The following is a 16,224-nucleotide window of genomic DNA, read 5'->3' on the forward strand; positions in this document are numbered from 1 at the left end:
ACTTAATCTGAAAGTTATAAATCTGGCAAAAGTAAAAGTGGAGAACATAAAATTAAGAAGTAACCTCTTTCACTTACCAAAAGAATCTCTTGGAAAAAAATAATGACCATGTTGTTTTTAGAACCTACAAGGCCAGAATTAAGGATATTGATTTGTAGGAATAAAATATTTACAAACTACAATGTAGGAAATAATAATTTTAGCAGGCAGATGTTTTAGGAGTCTTAAGAGACTACAGTAGGTGAATGTAGCTCCCAAGGTAAACCCTTAGTAGAGTTGTAAATCCTACAGCAGAAAGTACACCTCCTGCAGAATAAAGCCCAAGCTCACGCTCTGTGTGACATGAAATCCAAGAGAAAGTGAGCTTAAGATTGAATGGTAAGGAAAATGGGTGATGTGGAAAGGAGGCTTAGGAAAACAGGATTCAAATTCAAGGAGGGGCACAAAGGTATCTTGTACCTTCTCAGCCTAGGGAAAAATATTATGCTATCAATAATGCAGGCGTTGATTAAAAAAAGCAAAGTACCTTGAAATTCAAATAAACTCACAGTATGCTGGAGAGGTCTCCATGAAGACTGATGGAAATCAAAGCAGATTGAGAAGGGAAAGGGAAGATAATGAAGTAAGACAACTAGAAAGTAGATGCAAGAATCAGAGCCACTGAAGAGAAGCCTGGAAGCCAGCAGGCAAGGAAGAAGCCTAGTGATGCTCTCCAGACGTAACGCCTTTTCCCAAGACGGATGGGTAAGCTGGGAATGAGCACCAGCAGAACACACGCCACATGACCTTCCAGGCATGCATCAACACCTCCCCTCCTTTATGCTTCTCCAATCTCTGAGCTGCTTCTCTAGAATACTGGGACACTGAGGAGACATGAACAGTAAGTTTTCTTACTAACCAAATGCAGACAAATCACTAAACCAGCTGTAAGGACAAGAAGAAAATATTAAATGTAAGCACCTCCCATGCAGATAAAGTGTGACCCTTGGAAGGCTAGAACAGACGGCAGAGGGGGCTGGTAACAGTCGATGGCAGCTAACTGTGGGAACAATGTGAAGGCAGAAGGCCATATGCATCCCGGTAGACCAGAAGACAGGCTACCCACAGAAGAGTCACTGAGGGCTGCTGCTGATGAAGAAGATACAGAAATAGAGAAAAGAATGGACTGGCGAGATGGCTGAATGGTTAAGAACCTTTGATGCTCTTCCAGAGGACCTGGGTTTAGATCCCAACACTCGCAGGGCAGCTGACTGTCTGTGACTCCAGTTCCAGAGGACTCAATGCCCTCTTCCAGCCCTATGGGCACTGCATGCAAGCTGTGCACGGACATGCATGCAAATAAAACACCCATACACATTTTTTAAAAAAAGGAAAGAAAAAGAATGCACTGAGTGGTACTGGGGCTTGGAGCCATCCTGAAAATTCATAGCTAGCATACACACATGCAAGCAGGAACAGAACTATATTGTTTCATATATTGCAACAGACATGCTTTGATTGATAGGTACAGAGTTGAACGACACATCTCTAAAATACTTTTATCCACTCTGAACACCCCACTAGCATCCTGCACCCAGACTTTGGTTTCTAAACACATTCTCCCTGAAGAAGTGGCTGATTTCAGGACTGGAGTCGAGGACGCACAAGCTGAACCAGGAACATCCTGGTGTGTTGGCTCAGATGACAGGAAGGAGCTGTTAAAAAGTCAAGGACACTGCCCAGAGGTCCCCCACTGATCATATTTATGTCAACTGAGTCACTGAAGTGAATGATGAGGTAGTAACAAAGCAGAGATTCCCGAGTATAACAAGCAAGGGGAGATGTCGCCCTGAAGAAAACTGTCAGCTAACAGAGACGTGGTGATGGAGCTGGGAACAGAACCCTGTAGGAACACCATCATTCACACAAAAATCAAAGGCTCCTCAGCCAAGACAGTGAACGCTGTACAATAACAGATTACTGTCTGCCAGAGGTAGGCTTTTCTCCTCCGCCACCATTCCTCAATGCTTTTCGTTCTCCTCTCGAGGTCCCCTACCTCGTTTTATAGGCTACGTCCCCCTTTACAATCCCTTACTTAAGAGTCATATACTACATTTCAAGTGTTAGAGTCCACAGGAGACAGAATATGCAATTTTTATCTTCTGAGACTGGGCCACTTCACTTAATATAACCCTCTGTATTTCCACCCATTTTTCTCCAAATTTCTTCTTAACAGCCAAACAAAGTGTAAGACTTAAACGTCACTTTTCATTCTGGCCTCTAGAAAACCGTATCAATCACAGCTATGAAGTGCGCTGTTTCGATCCCTTCTTCCACTGGTCACATTCACTCAGAGAGTAAGTCTCAGATGCGAGGTCGGTACTACTCCTGCTGCCTCTTCCCAAGCTCAGAGCACAGGGCCTAGGATCTCAGAATTCAGTACAGGACTCCTTAGAGTTAACATTTATCCTAGGACTTGAGTGTCTTATGCAGGCAAACCAAACCCTAGAGAGACAGTGGAAAGTGCTTCACGTTTAAAGCACTTAGATGCACAATAGTAATAACCACACAGAGTCTGCCCACGGGAGCTGGACCCTGTGATATCAGGGACTGACTGTCCTATCCGTCTTCATGCAATGGACCAGCAGAAGAAAAACTGAAGTCTATGTCTCATCTGAGAGGAAAAACGAGGTAAACTTCTAAAGAGACCAATCTAAATGCTGTCCATAATATAACATTATCAATTATAGAAGTCAAAACAACGAACAGATTCCCTGAGAACTCTTTATCTCTGTTCTGCTATTTATAATTGCTCCTCTGAAAGTCTTGAGACATACCTAAGAAACCGATTTTAAACTCCTGTATCTCATGAATGAAAATCTGTTAAACAAAACAAGAGATGAGAAGAATAGAGACCAAGTTAAAAACAAATAATAAAAAAACCCTCCTTAAGGGAACAGATGATTGGAACAAGGGCCATGTTACTGCTGTCAAAATGATTTAGGAAACCATAACTAAAAAATCATGAACAGTAAAAATAAACACAGGATACAACTGCTTAATGCATGATAAACTTTATCATAAAACCACAAATACAAACTGATGACAAATCTGTGAATTAGTTAGCAAAAGCTGGGGAGGTGATTAGCAAAGTTGTTGTCTTAAGAAAGGAATTGGCTATGTGCAGTATCTCTTGTCTGAATTTATTAACTGAACACCTTCAGGTACAGCCACAGCTTTCCAACTAGCTTTCTAATTTATGCTAGGCCACGTGTAAACCAGCATAACTCTTAACGGTCTAAACTAAGTGTTCAAAGTATTAATAATATAATATCGAGATAGGTTTAATTTAATTTTGAAGTCTGCTATAAATAGTTTTTTTTTCCTATTTGGTCAATACTCATTGATACAAAAACCCAGGGATTAACAAATGAAGAACTTTAGACTGTACTACACAGTTTGACTAACTCAAAGTGCTTATATCACATGATTTTAGAAAACTGAGGTAGATGTAAAAAGCAATACAAGCCACATGGTGTATTACCTACAATACTGATAAAACAATGAACTAATTAACAGAGTAAAACAATACTTGAGAAAAAAATTTATAAGTCAAGAAATCTTTAAAAGAAAAGGAAAGAAAAAAATGCATCTATCTGGACAGTAGTCGCGCACACTTTGGATGCTAGCACTTGGGAGGTAAGGGCAGGCGGAGCTCTGTGAGTTCAAGGCCAGCCTCTACAGAGCTAGTTCCAGGACAGCCAGGATGACACAAAAGAGACCCTGTCTCTTGAAAAACAAAACAGAAAAAGGGAGGGAGGGAGGGAGGGAGGGAGGGAAGAAGTCTTTACTACACTTTGCTAGTATATACTCATTCCCATGGAAATAACACATTTACGCATAACCACAAGTAAACTTTATCCTATTTCCCCTTAAACTATAGCACTCTGACTATCAAAATAAAGTGTGTAATGTGGCTGTAATATTGACAGTCACCACCACTCACTATCTGGAGTCAGAGCATCTTTATGTCACAAAGCCTTGAGTAAATACAAACCCTGATAAAAAGAAAGCAGCATGCCAGAGATCTCTGAAGACCGCGCCAACACCGTAGGAGGAGCCTGCACCGTGGCTCGGGACCACCCCCTCCTGGGTGTTGTCTGTGGTGCTAGATCCATCTCCTTCCCTATGGACTTCCAAATGGGCAGCTTTTCTTAGTTTCCTTCAGCAGAAAAGATTGACAGTGGAAAGCGGGTTAAAAACAAATGGTCATTTTCTGAGTAGCACATGCCAAGACTTACAGAACACAGGAGCTCATTAATGCACAAGGAAAGGCAAATGCACTGAATTTAAAGCATCATCATGGTGCATATTTCAAGCTCCTTGCTTGTCCTCACACTGGCGGTCACACTGCAAAGACACTTACAGAGCATTCCTTCCCTATGTGGGGTGCTACTTCTCTGTGAATGAAGGAGACTTCAGGGTGGAGGGAACTATAACCTAACCAATAAGCCAAGTTCTTCACCTGATGTAGATATTACACCTTTCAAAAAAGAAAAGGACTTAAATCTCCACACCCCGAAACTCCAAATATTGCAATGTCTTAGCAATAATATTCAAAGAAGTATTGTCCCAAAGTATTTTTAAAATAGAACTGCAGTGTACTCAGGTGCCAGTGGGGAAACTGGGTATTTACTCACCAGTAGGCACTGTCAAATGGCTTCAAATAACATGTAATAAACAGCCTTTTTCCTAGCCCTGTCTTTACCAAAGAATCTTAGAAACAGAATGTCTTTCTAACTAGCAGAATTTAATTAAACCACCTCACATCTATTTCTTTTTTTTTTTTTTTTTTTTTTTTTTTTTTTTGGTTTTTCGAGACAGGGTTTCTCTGTGGCTTTTGGTTCCTGTCCTGGAACTAGCTCTTGTAGACCAGGCTGGCCTCGAACTCACAGAGATCCGCCTGCCTCTGCCTCCCGAGTGCTGGGATTAAAGGCGTGTCCCACCACTGCCCGGCTCACATCTATTTCTTATATAGGTACGGCTGACTAGAAATGAACCTCAAGAAGAAACAAACAAACAAATGTATTCCACAAGAACAAACTCCACAGACAGGTGGCCCTGGGCCTGGAAACACACACAGAAAACTGAGTCATCTGGTAACCGGCTCTGGAGTTTAGGCTTCATCTCAAAGAGCAACTTTGTAAAGCAGCATCATATTCTATGAAGTTAAGAGCAGTTAAGAACGATCCCAAGGGCTAGAGAGGTGGTTCAGTGGTTAAGAGCACTGTGGCTCTTGAAAAGGACCTAGGTTCAGTTCCCAGCACCCACATCCAGCAGTTCCCAGCCACCCACAACTTCACCTCCAGGGATTCTGATGCCTTTTCTAGTCTCTGTGGGCACCTGCATTCATGGGCGGGTACACAGACCTACACACACACACACAGACACACACACAGACACACACACAGACACACACACACACACACACACACACACACACACACACACACACGGCATGCACGTACACAAATCAAATCCCACATCCGAATGACAGGAATCCACAAAGAGCACTCTGACATGCAGTACCTTCTTCTTTTCCCGCCCGTGCTCAGAGGAGGTTTGGGTGTTCTTGTGGAAACGATCTGGCAGTGCACAGTCCCCAGGAGCAGCATCAGCCATACGGGCCCAACGACTTCAGTCAGAGGTATGCTGTGTGGGCTAGGGGCGGAACAGAATAACACTATTGCAGCAACTACAAACGGAGAGAGAAAGTGTATCCAGTTAGACATCTGTAGGCACTTTAACACTTCTTACTAAATTCTTCTCCTAAATTTAAAATGTCACTACATGTTGTCAGATGTGGGGGAGAGCACCTTTATGCCCTGAAACTAGTTTATTTCTTTTATTTCACGCATAGATGTAATTGTAGGCTGCCACAATATTAATAACTCAGGGCATAGGAGTTTTGTTGTTTCTTTAAAGATATTATATTCATGGGCAAATGTCATGATGTGCATAATTTAACAAAATAAGGGGAATATTTAACAAAAATATTATCCTTAACCAAGACCCTAAGACACGGGGCTAGAGAGATGGGTTCAGCAGTTAGTGGCACTTGCTATTCCATGCGAAAGACCACGCTCAATTCCCAGCACCCACACGGACACTCCAGTTCCAGAGGATCCAACACAGCACCAGGCATTCACGTGGTGCAAATACACGCAAGCAAATCATTCAGATACACAACAAAAATCATTTTTAAAAGAATCAAAGGCCTAGATGATCCCTGGTGAGGTTTGAGAAATGCCATACAATGTATTTTCACAGAAAGATTCTGTAACAGAGGCCGGGAGGCAACACAACAGATCTGTGGCCACGGAGTCCGAATGCTTGTATTCGAACTCCTGGTGACTACATGTTCTGTGACATTATTCAAGGAAGAAGCGAGGTCTGAGAGCCTCAGGTTTTTCAAGTGCCAAGTCTACATAGGTAGACGTAGTAACAGATTTGCTATACGATGTTGGGCTATTAAAGACATTAAATAGGGAGCTGAGAAAAAGTTAAGAGCTAATGGCATAAACACAAGTTTTGATATAAAATAAGGATGCATCGGATCACTGTGGTAAAGGTACGGAAAAATACACCACACTTTATGCAAGAAAAATTAATTAGCAAAAGTGTTATTAAAAATAAATAAATATATAAAAGGATGTACTAATAGGCATGATGTCCTCCAGTGGCAATCTTAACTAGGGAAGCTAAAGCCATAGTTCAAGGCCAGCATCAGCTACACAAAGACAAGTGTGTACCTATGTGTGGGTGCAAAAGTGTTCATCTATTCAAAATCCCCCTTCTCCATTCCCCTCTCCTTACACAGAGTGCATGCGGGGTCAAAGACAATTTCTGGTTGTTGGTCCCCTCTCTCTCTGACATGCTACCTCGGGAAACAGGTTGTCAGAGTTGTCAACAAGCTCCACAGGGCCGCAAACATCTTTAGTATCTAAGGAGTTTGTAGGTAACAGCACAGTCTGCTGGGCCGCTCCACAGGGCCGCGAACATCTTTAGTATCTAAAGAGTTTGTAGGTAACAGCATAGTCTGCTGGGCCGCTCCACAGGGCCGCTCATATCTTTAGTATCTAAGGAGTCTGTAGGTAACAGCAATAGTCACTAAGTGCACAGCGACAGTCAGTATATGTTGAGAGCAAAGCTTTGATAATCATCAAAATACAACATCCTGAAAGGTAAAAGCACACACATTTCCACTGATTATTATACCTTGGAGAAGATAGAGGACGAGAAGCCAGGAGAAGATGACCTTCGATGTCACTTGTAACCACCACCGGAAGAAAAACGGGAAAAACACAACTCGAACAATCCCTTTTCTAGTCAGGGAAGTCCACGGACTTTCGGGCTTTGCCTTAGCAAATGCAGACCCTGAGGGAAAAAAATATATAATGGCAGACTCTACCTATTCTTTAATTTCACTACAGAAATAAATTCAACATTTGAACAACAACAAATGGTATATAATTTTCTTCTATGTGTAAAGTATCTAAAATGGGGCAGCAGTCCTCTTCACAAGCAAACTTACTCGTTACCACACTCAAAAGATGAAGATTATCAGCTAGATACCAGGACTTCCTCTACACATTTCATAAAAACAGGGCTTATCTTTATTCATTAGGAACTATAAATAATAAGATGGCAGAGATGGCTCATGGAGTAGCTGAGGACTGGCACCAACACAGAAGCCTGGCAGTGAGTGGCCAACCTATAACCCCAGGACTCTGAAGCCAGACACGGGGAAGCCTGGGAGCAAATGGGCCAAATCAGCGAGTTCTTAACCTGCGAGTTGAGATCCTCGGGGCTCCATGACCCTTCCACAGGGTCTCAGATCAGACATCCTGCATCCGATCTTTACAATACAATTCATAACAGCAGCAAAACCACAGCTATAAAGTAGCAAGAAAACTAATTTTATGGTTGGGGATCCCCACAACATAAGAAACTGTGTCAAAGGTCACAGCACTAGGGAGGTTGAGAAGCACTGTTCTAGTGTAAGGGAGTCAGTTCAGGAAATCACCAGGGGTCACCCTCGGCTTTTATTCTCACACACGTATCTTTACTTCCAGTGCTTCAGACACAGAGATGGGTGACTCTTGGTGGCTTTAAGGCCACCATGATCTACACAGTTCAAGTCAATCTTGTTACACTGTATACTTGGTTTTACTCTTATTTAAAGGGCTTTTATACATTGCTACAAATTTAAGGTACTTTTTGTTACAACACATACACTGTATATGTTTCTGCTCCTTTAAAGGATTTGGCATATTGATACCAATTTAAGGCTATTTTTGTTACAACATATTCTATATATGTTTTTGCTCTTGCTTACAATATTGTACCTAGGCAATTCATTTAAAAATGTAAGGTAAAATTCTAGTTTTTGAAAACTAGTATCATGAACTATTTAGGATAACAGAAACACAGGTCAGTAGTCATCTATGATGATCAAATTTGCAGACATGCTAGGTATGTTTTCCAGATCATACAGAGAAAAATTTTAGATAGAGAGATGGTCTTCAAATACTTCAAAGACCAATAGAATATGGCATTTAAAATGTTTTGTTAATTTCAAGTTTTTCATGACAATGATACACATCTGTTCCTGACAGTACTTATTTACTTCAGAGATGATGGGCACTGGAGAAACTCCATATGGAGTTTGCTATTATTTGTGGCAAAATTAGCCAGTTAGGCAAGAAGTTGCTCATGTCTGAAGAGCTTGACAGTATGTTGTACAAACTGAACATGCAGGGCCCACAAGAAAGTGAACGCTGAACTTTGCCACAACAGAGCAGAATGGTCCTTCTGGGTTCCTGCTTCACAGAGGAAATGGCCAGGCAATCTGCAGACCATGGAGGAAAGTGACTGACAAATTGTCAGTATAGGAGGGATGGTCTTGCAAATTTCCTGCTGTACTGGAAAGTCTGTCAGACGCTATGGGCCTGTAGATTGAAAATGAAGATGGATTCTCCAACATTGCAGAGGAAATTTGGGTGACAGATGTCTCTGTCATTTCTAGAACTTTGGGAAGTTGTTTACAATGCACTTTTAGTTTACTTAAATAATAGCACATCCTTCTGGGTCTTTGACGGAGTTGAAGATGAGAAAGTTATAGCAGCCGTTTTCCTTAGGTAGGATGGAAGTAGGTTAGGTATAAAATATTGGATTTGCTAAGATAGAATAGATTGTTGAGTCTTTTCTTTAAGTTCGTCAAACACAAATGAACTGGAATTCAGTACATGGTGAATGTAATCTTTATTTGATAATTGTTCTACTGTATACAAGCTTTCTATGTACAAGTTAAAGCTTTGCATTTTTGTTTAGAAAAAAAAAAGCAGGAATTCCTGTCCTTATTTACACTAGAATTGCCTTTATTTCTACAAAGGTGCATATTTAAGCTATGTTGATTGTCTCTTCAGGACCAGGGTTTATTTGCGTTACACATCTTCTTATCCAGGACTCACCTCTCACAAGATCAACATCTATGAGGTCTGGTTTCACATATGCTGTTTTCTTTGGTTTATTCCTTAACCCCTGTAATATATTAAAAGCAATATTGGAATTCTACATATATTTTGCTTAAATCCTACATAGCAAAAAGGGAATCAATGTATAAGAGTTTCAATTTGAAACAAAATCTTGAAGTAACATTAAGTAAAAAATATATTAAAAGATTTGTTACAAATGGAATACAATTATAACATTCTAGTAACTTTCAATTATCTTCCAAAAGGAATGTTTAGGCATTATGTGTAACATGCAAAGCCTGTTTATTATGGACAGTAAGCTTCCAAATCAAAGACTGTCATATACCAAGCAAGTGGGAGCATACAGCCTAGGCCCTGTACGACCCAAGACACTGTTGGCCTTAGACTGTCATTAGGAAAGTAGTAGTAGTCCCAAAGGCGCTCAAGATGTGATGCTGGGGGTGTTGCGGAGAACAAGACAGGGATGCGAATTTCTCAGCAAATGCTAGCAGCAGAAACCAAGTGGATGATGTACATCTCAAGACTGCCAGCTACTGCCCAGTATCACCTCATCACTAAATACTACGAACAGGAACAGGAGACAGGGAAAGCAGCTGTCATAAATTGAATTGATTTAAAATTGAAATTACTGAATATTAATTAACAGCAAATTTCTGCTATCACTGCAGAGTGGAGTTGGAGGTAAAAATTAATGGTGAAAACAAAAGTATGGGAAAATGAACTATACTAAGTTAAGAACTGGATAAGCTTAGACTAAAGTCCTCAGGAACCAAGAGCTGAGAGATGACATGGGTTTAAAGGATTGTTAAATTATCCATTCAATCAGAAAGCAACTGTGCAATACTCCTTTGGACCCACTTGGTCCCTCAAGGTTAAGAACTGTTTGCAAATAAAACAAGCAAGAGGAAGATGTAAGTCAGGTTAGCTATGTCTAAACCAGAAGGAGACCCTGAGTCAAGACCCTTCACAAGTTCTGTCCATCCCAGGCTGTAAGCTACCCAAAGACACAGAACAAAATAGAGAAAGATGGTTCTGCGGTTAACAAGAGAAAAACAGGGTTTTCATACAGCTGATCCTCACGTTTTCAAGTTCTGTACTGCAAATTCATTCACCACTATCTGTACTCTAAAATCCATATTCTCTGTGTGTTTGTCCTCATTTGACGTGTGAAAAGTGGCAGTAACAAGAAGCAAAAGCAATACATCTGGATCTCTGTGAGTTCGAGACCAGCCTGGTCTACAAGAGCTAGTTCCAGGACAGGCTCCAAAACCACAGAGAAACCCTGTCTCGAAAAACCAAAAAAAAAAAAAAAAAGCAATACATCTGCAAGTGTTTTAAGTTACCTAACACACTTTCCCGACTGAGGCCATAGAAAGCAGCAGCTGCCTCCTGCCTCAATTCCCACGGCTTCTAAACGACTGTCCTGACAGGCTGCTTAGCATTGTTCACATTTCTGCGTCTGCTGTCAACTCTGCTGTGCAGAATGATCCAAGCACAAGCAGGCTGTGGTGTGCCTTCAGAGAAAGAGCCAGGCAACTTGTACTTATGAAGTTATTCTTTTACTAAGGGAACTGGTGATAGATATTTAATAGACGGTCTGTTTGTTTGTTGACAGGTTCACATGTATCCAGGCTGCCCCTGATTTGCTAACAAGGCTGACCTTAAATTCTTGAACCTCCTGTCCTCAGCAATCCCGGTGCTGTAAGGACAGGAGATCCCACGGCCAGCTAACTATGTGTTGTCTTTAAGAGACGCACACATAACAGTATGTGCTGACAGCTTATTAACAGTGCTGTGACCAGAGGCCCACAGGACCCACTATCAGTCTTCACAGTGACTATCTACAAAGTGCCAGTAATAAGGGGCTGGAGAGATGGCTCAGAGGTTAAGAGCATTGCCTGCTCTACCAAAGGTCCTGAGTTCAATTCCCAGCAACCACATGGTGGCTCACAACCATCTGTAATGGGGTCTAGTGCCCTCTTCTGGCCAGCAGGCATACACACAGACAGAATATTGTATACATAATAAATAAATAAATATTTAAAAAAAAAGAAAGTGCCAGTAATAAAAACAACTGTATCCATATTCATTTTCATTTAATGTTGCTACAGAGCAGCTAAGAGATTATACATATTTTCAACATTTTCCAAACTAGAACAGTGATTCTAAAACTGCACATTTGAATATAATTTCAATAATAAAGCACTAGCTTAATTTGTACAAAATTTATATAAATTTCTTTATTAGTATAAAAAATTTGATAAATTTTCATTTACTTCTTTTATTTACCAATTTGATAATCATCTCACTATCAATCTGAAGCAACATTTACTGTTGTATACCTACAATTTTTATCAGGATCACCTTAATAACTAAAAGTCCTTAGAAGAGAAACGGTAAGTTGTCTCTTCCCACAGGTCATTTCCCGTCTTACAGGTGAGTGAGCATACTGTAGAGTCAGAATACAACTGTTAGCTCCAACACTCGGGAGTGAAGCAGGCGGATCTCCGTGAGTCGGAGGACTCAGCCTGGTCTACACAGTGAGTTACAGGGCAGTCAGGGATACACAGTGAGACCACATCTCCAAAATAAAAATATATAAAATCTACTTTAAGGTGGATTATGTAATGTAAAAATATGTAAAGGACTTTTGAATCAAAAACTTTCACCAAAGGATGAATCATTTTCAGCACAAAAATGAAAGATACTATCAGCAAGGTCTGAGTGTTCATAAAACATGAGTCTCGTTAAGGGGACATCATAAAAGGAAAAGTTAAACTTGATGCGGATTAAACCACATGTGTACAAATGAACATAGTTTTGCAAACTAACTATAACTGTGGGCCTTCCCAGAGACGATAACAGAGTAGGCTTTGGGGGCTCAGTGTTCAAATGCCTGCTTGGCATGGGGGAGAGGAGCCAAGAGAGGAGAGCAGGCGGGAAACTAGCAGAAAGAGAGGAGAACACATGTAACTCCGTCCTCAGGAACCAGAGGCCCTCTCTAGTACACAGGACACATGTAAGTCCGTCCTCAGGAACAGAGGCCCTCTCTAGTACACAGGACACATGTAAGTCCGTCCTCAGGAACCAGAGGCCCTCTCTAGTACACATGTAAGTCCGCCCTCAGGAACCAGAGGCCCTCTCTAGTACACAGGACACATGTAAGTCCGTCCTCAGGAAGCAGAGGCCCTCTCTAGTACACAGGACACATGTAAGTCCGTCCTCAGGAAGCAGAGGCCCTCTCTAGTACACAGGACACATGTAAGTCCGTCCTCAGGAACAGAGGTCCTCTCTAGTACACATGTAAGTCCATCCTCAGGAACAGAGGCCCTCTCTAGTATGAAACTGACAATATACTCCCACAGTGCAACGACTCCGGCAGCAGGAAATTTTGTGCCTTCTTTAAGCTCCATATATACAGACGATGAGATAATAACCAGATAACGCCGTGTAGATTACAGCATGCTTCTGCTCAGTGGGCTAGACTTCTCGTGTATAGAAACATGGTAAACATCTGTCTCCTCACAGGCTTGTCATTTATGATAATATTCAAATCCTTTCATCTAGATTTTAAAAATACACCGGACACTGCTGCTATTCACAGTCAAGATAATATGCGGTAACATACCTGAACTTCAATTTACTTTCCTTCTCTCTCCCTGTCCAGCCTCAAACCCACTACTTTCAAGCACCGGGTAATCAATCAATACTTAAGGCTCGTGTGTGATGAACCTGTGCAGTTCTTGTCTTTCTGTGGCGGGCTCTTTCCCGGAACACAATGAGAGCTCTAGTGGTGTGAGTGAGAATGCCCCATAGCCTCGTATATTTTAATATTTGGCACCCCTATCTCTATGGCACCCCTATCTCTATGGCCCCCTATCGCTATGGCACCCCTATCTCTATGGCACCTTATCTCTATAGCCCCCTATCTCTATGGCCCCCTATCTCTATGGCACCCCTATCTCTATGGCCCCCCTATCTCTATGGCCCCCCTATCTCTATGGCCCCCTATCTCTATGGCACCCCTACCTCTATGGCACCCCTACCTCTATGGCACCCCTACCTCTATGGCACCCCTACCTCTATGGCACCCCTATCTCTATGGCCCCCTATCTCTATGGCCCCCTATGTCTATGGCCCCCTATCTCTATGGCACCCCTATCTCTATGGCACCCCTATCTCTATGGCACCCCTATCTCTATGGCACCCCTATCTCTATGGCACCCCTATCTCTATGGCACCCCTATCTCTATGGCACCCCTATCTCTATGGCACCCCTATCTCTATGGCCCCCTATCTCTATGGCCCCCTATCTCTATGGCACTCCTATCTGTATGGCACCCCTATCTCTATGGCCCCTTCACTTCAACTCTTCCTCAGCTGCTTACGGAGTTCCCATTTTCCTTCCCTTCACATGAAATACTGGTATTTCTCCGTTTCTGCTCCTGATGATCGTCTTTCATCAGTCGATGCACATCTGTTCACTGATAGACTCTATGTAATATGTACAATGCTCAGTTGACATACACATAATACTACACACAACATCCACATGCCTACACACACACACACAAATGTTACGTATCAAGGATTCCCAAGAACCTGGCTATTTCTAAAACAATTTAAACCTCTCTTCCAATATTTTCTGTCATACTTATTACTGACTTAATGAATTTATAAAAATGCAATTCTAATTTTCTGCTTCAAATCCATCAATGTCCTATAACATTATGGGTAAACTGTGGGGTTAAGTGTGAAGCCCCTTCATACACGGACATTTTCCTGTCTAGCTTTACTGCTAACCAATTCCATCACCTTCTTCAATCCAATTGTCAAATCAAATTCTCAAGGATTTCTTACTCAGTCTCCTCTCCCTCCCCCTCTCCCTCATGAATATTTTCACAGGTCCTTCTCCTGTCACTTCAATGATTTTTATCTCACAATAAAATACCTGACCTAAATACAATTTATTTATCTTTGGGCCCTCGTGACCTTTAATTCTATTTTTAAATATGCCAGAACTTCACTAAATGAATTTATTAATTCTTCATAAAAAATGTAGAAAATTTAAAATTTTTAAGTATCAAAGAATGATCTCCTCTTTCATAGATGATATGGTCTGAACAGCAACAAATCTTTTGAGCAGATTTTTAAGTGACTATAGACTTGGTTTTTCACTGAATAAAAATATTTAAATATTGAGCAGAAAATGGTAAGCGATTACAGTAACAATCTCTAGGCCCAAATTAAATTTAGCTCGTGCAAGAACAAACTGATTAGTATCTAAGCAAACGAAAGATATATAATTTTATCATCACAGAGTGTTGAGAAACAACAAATTTAGTTCAAAACTTTTCTCATGCCAGCAAGATAGTCCATGAGAATATTCGATCAGAATAAGACAAGTAGTCACGCGTCCAGGAGGAAATTGTCTGCCATCAAAGCATTTGAATTAATATTCTACTTCCTGTAGCCCTTACACAATTCAACAACTCTTTCTGCACCCAAGTCACTCCGTTAGTAGCACCACCAAAGCGGGTTTCTATTAGGCGAAGCCACGTGTGCACAGTGCCACGCAGGCGGTAAACATCCTGAAACACTTACCAGTTTAATAAACTGTACAGAGCAACGACAGCATCAAGGGGGAAGAAAGAGACTAGAAGTGTAAGGTGACAAGTGAAAGGGGGAAAGAGAATACGCTTGAGAAATTAAATTTAAAGGGAATGGAAGAGGCTAAAAGTAAAATAAAAAATTAAAAGGTAAGACTATGAAATCATAGGTTTCTCTCTTAAAAGTGAAGATAAAATAAATATTTAACTAAAATAGTAAATTTAAATGGGATGGTAAAGTGACTAACAAAATAAAGCGAAGTTGTTACCTTGATTTCTCTTTGTTCAACAGATTTCTCCCATATTTGTTGATCGTAGGCTCCGATCTATGAAGAAAGAAAGACAGCACTGTGTTAAGTGGGCATTCCCGGTGCTCACTGAACACGCAGACTGGCTCTGGCACAGACGTCAGAGACCAATCCTGTGCCACAGTGCTTCTGAGCGCGCTGTTCACAGGACGGCCAGTATCAACATTGTCTTTGAGAATGGAAACTTTCAAGTTCCCAGAAGAATTACTGGATCAGAAATATGGCTATGAGGTTCAAAAACCCAAGATAACACTGAAATCAGAAAAACCTGGCCTAAGGAGTCCTTCAGTTTCAATAAAAGAAATGACCACATTACTAGTACAGGTGAGGAAAACACCTCCCAAAGGACACAGTCATAAACATGTAGCTCACTAAGTGGTTTCCTTCTGAGACAGAGTCTCACTCTGTAGCTTAACTGGCTTCAAATTCACAGCCAGCCTTCTAGAGCGGCATTATTAGGAGCCATGGCCTTGTTTTGAAGTAGGTGTGGTCTTGCTGGAGGAAGCCTGTCACTGCGGAGGAGGCGGAGGCGGGCTCTGAGGTCTCATATATGCTCAAACCCCACCAAGTGAGACAGTTCCTTCGGAACAAGATATAGGATTCTGTAGCACCATGTTTGCCTTCAGACGACCATACTGCCAGCTGCCAAGCTCCCTGCCATGATGATAAGGGACTAAACCTCTGAACCTGTAAGCTGCCACCTCAATTAAACGTTTTTATAGGAGTGTCAAGGTCATGGTGTCTCTTCACAGCAATAGCAACCCTAAGTCA

The 16,224-nt window shown here is 41.4% G+C and overlaps 1 protein-coding gene across 4 annotated transcripts in view; it reads right to left on the reverse strand.

Annotated features, from left to right (window-relative positions):
* Positions 1 to 16,224, reverse strand: part of LOC121434772 (protein PHTF2) — a 91,493-nt gene that overhangs the window by 27,752 nt on the left and 47,517 nt on the right. For 3 of the 4 annotated variants that reach the window (XM_041633736.1, XM_041633733.1, XM_041633734.1), the window contains exons 3-7: positions 15,415 to 15,471; positions 9,513 to 9,582; positions 7,258 to 7,416; positions 5,569 to 5,734; positions 4,037 to 4,201 (exon numbers count right to left, since the gene is read on the reverse strand). In XM_041633736.1, coding sequence (XP_041489670.1) covers positions 4,037 to 4,201; positions 5,569 to 5,734; positions 7,258 to 7,416; positions 9,513 to 9,582; positions 15,415 to 15,471 — 617 coding nt within the window. Of the gene's footprint in view, positions 1 to 4,036; positions 4,202 to 5,568; positions 5,735 to 7,257; positions 7,417 to 9,512; positions 9,583 to 15,414; positions 15,472 to 16,224 lie in introns of those variants that run through there. The other variant, XM_041633737.1, reaches the window with a different exon arrangement.

This window comes from Microtus oregoni, unplaced genomic scaffold (assembly GCF_018167655.1).
Source record: "Microtus oregoni isolate MIOR12 unplaced genomic scaffold, Mior012 000044F_ref0000062, whole genome shotgun sequence".
NCBI lineage: Eukaryota > Metazoa > Chordata > Mammalia > Rodentia > Cricetidae > Microtus > Microtus oregoni.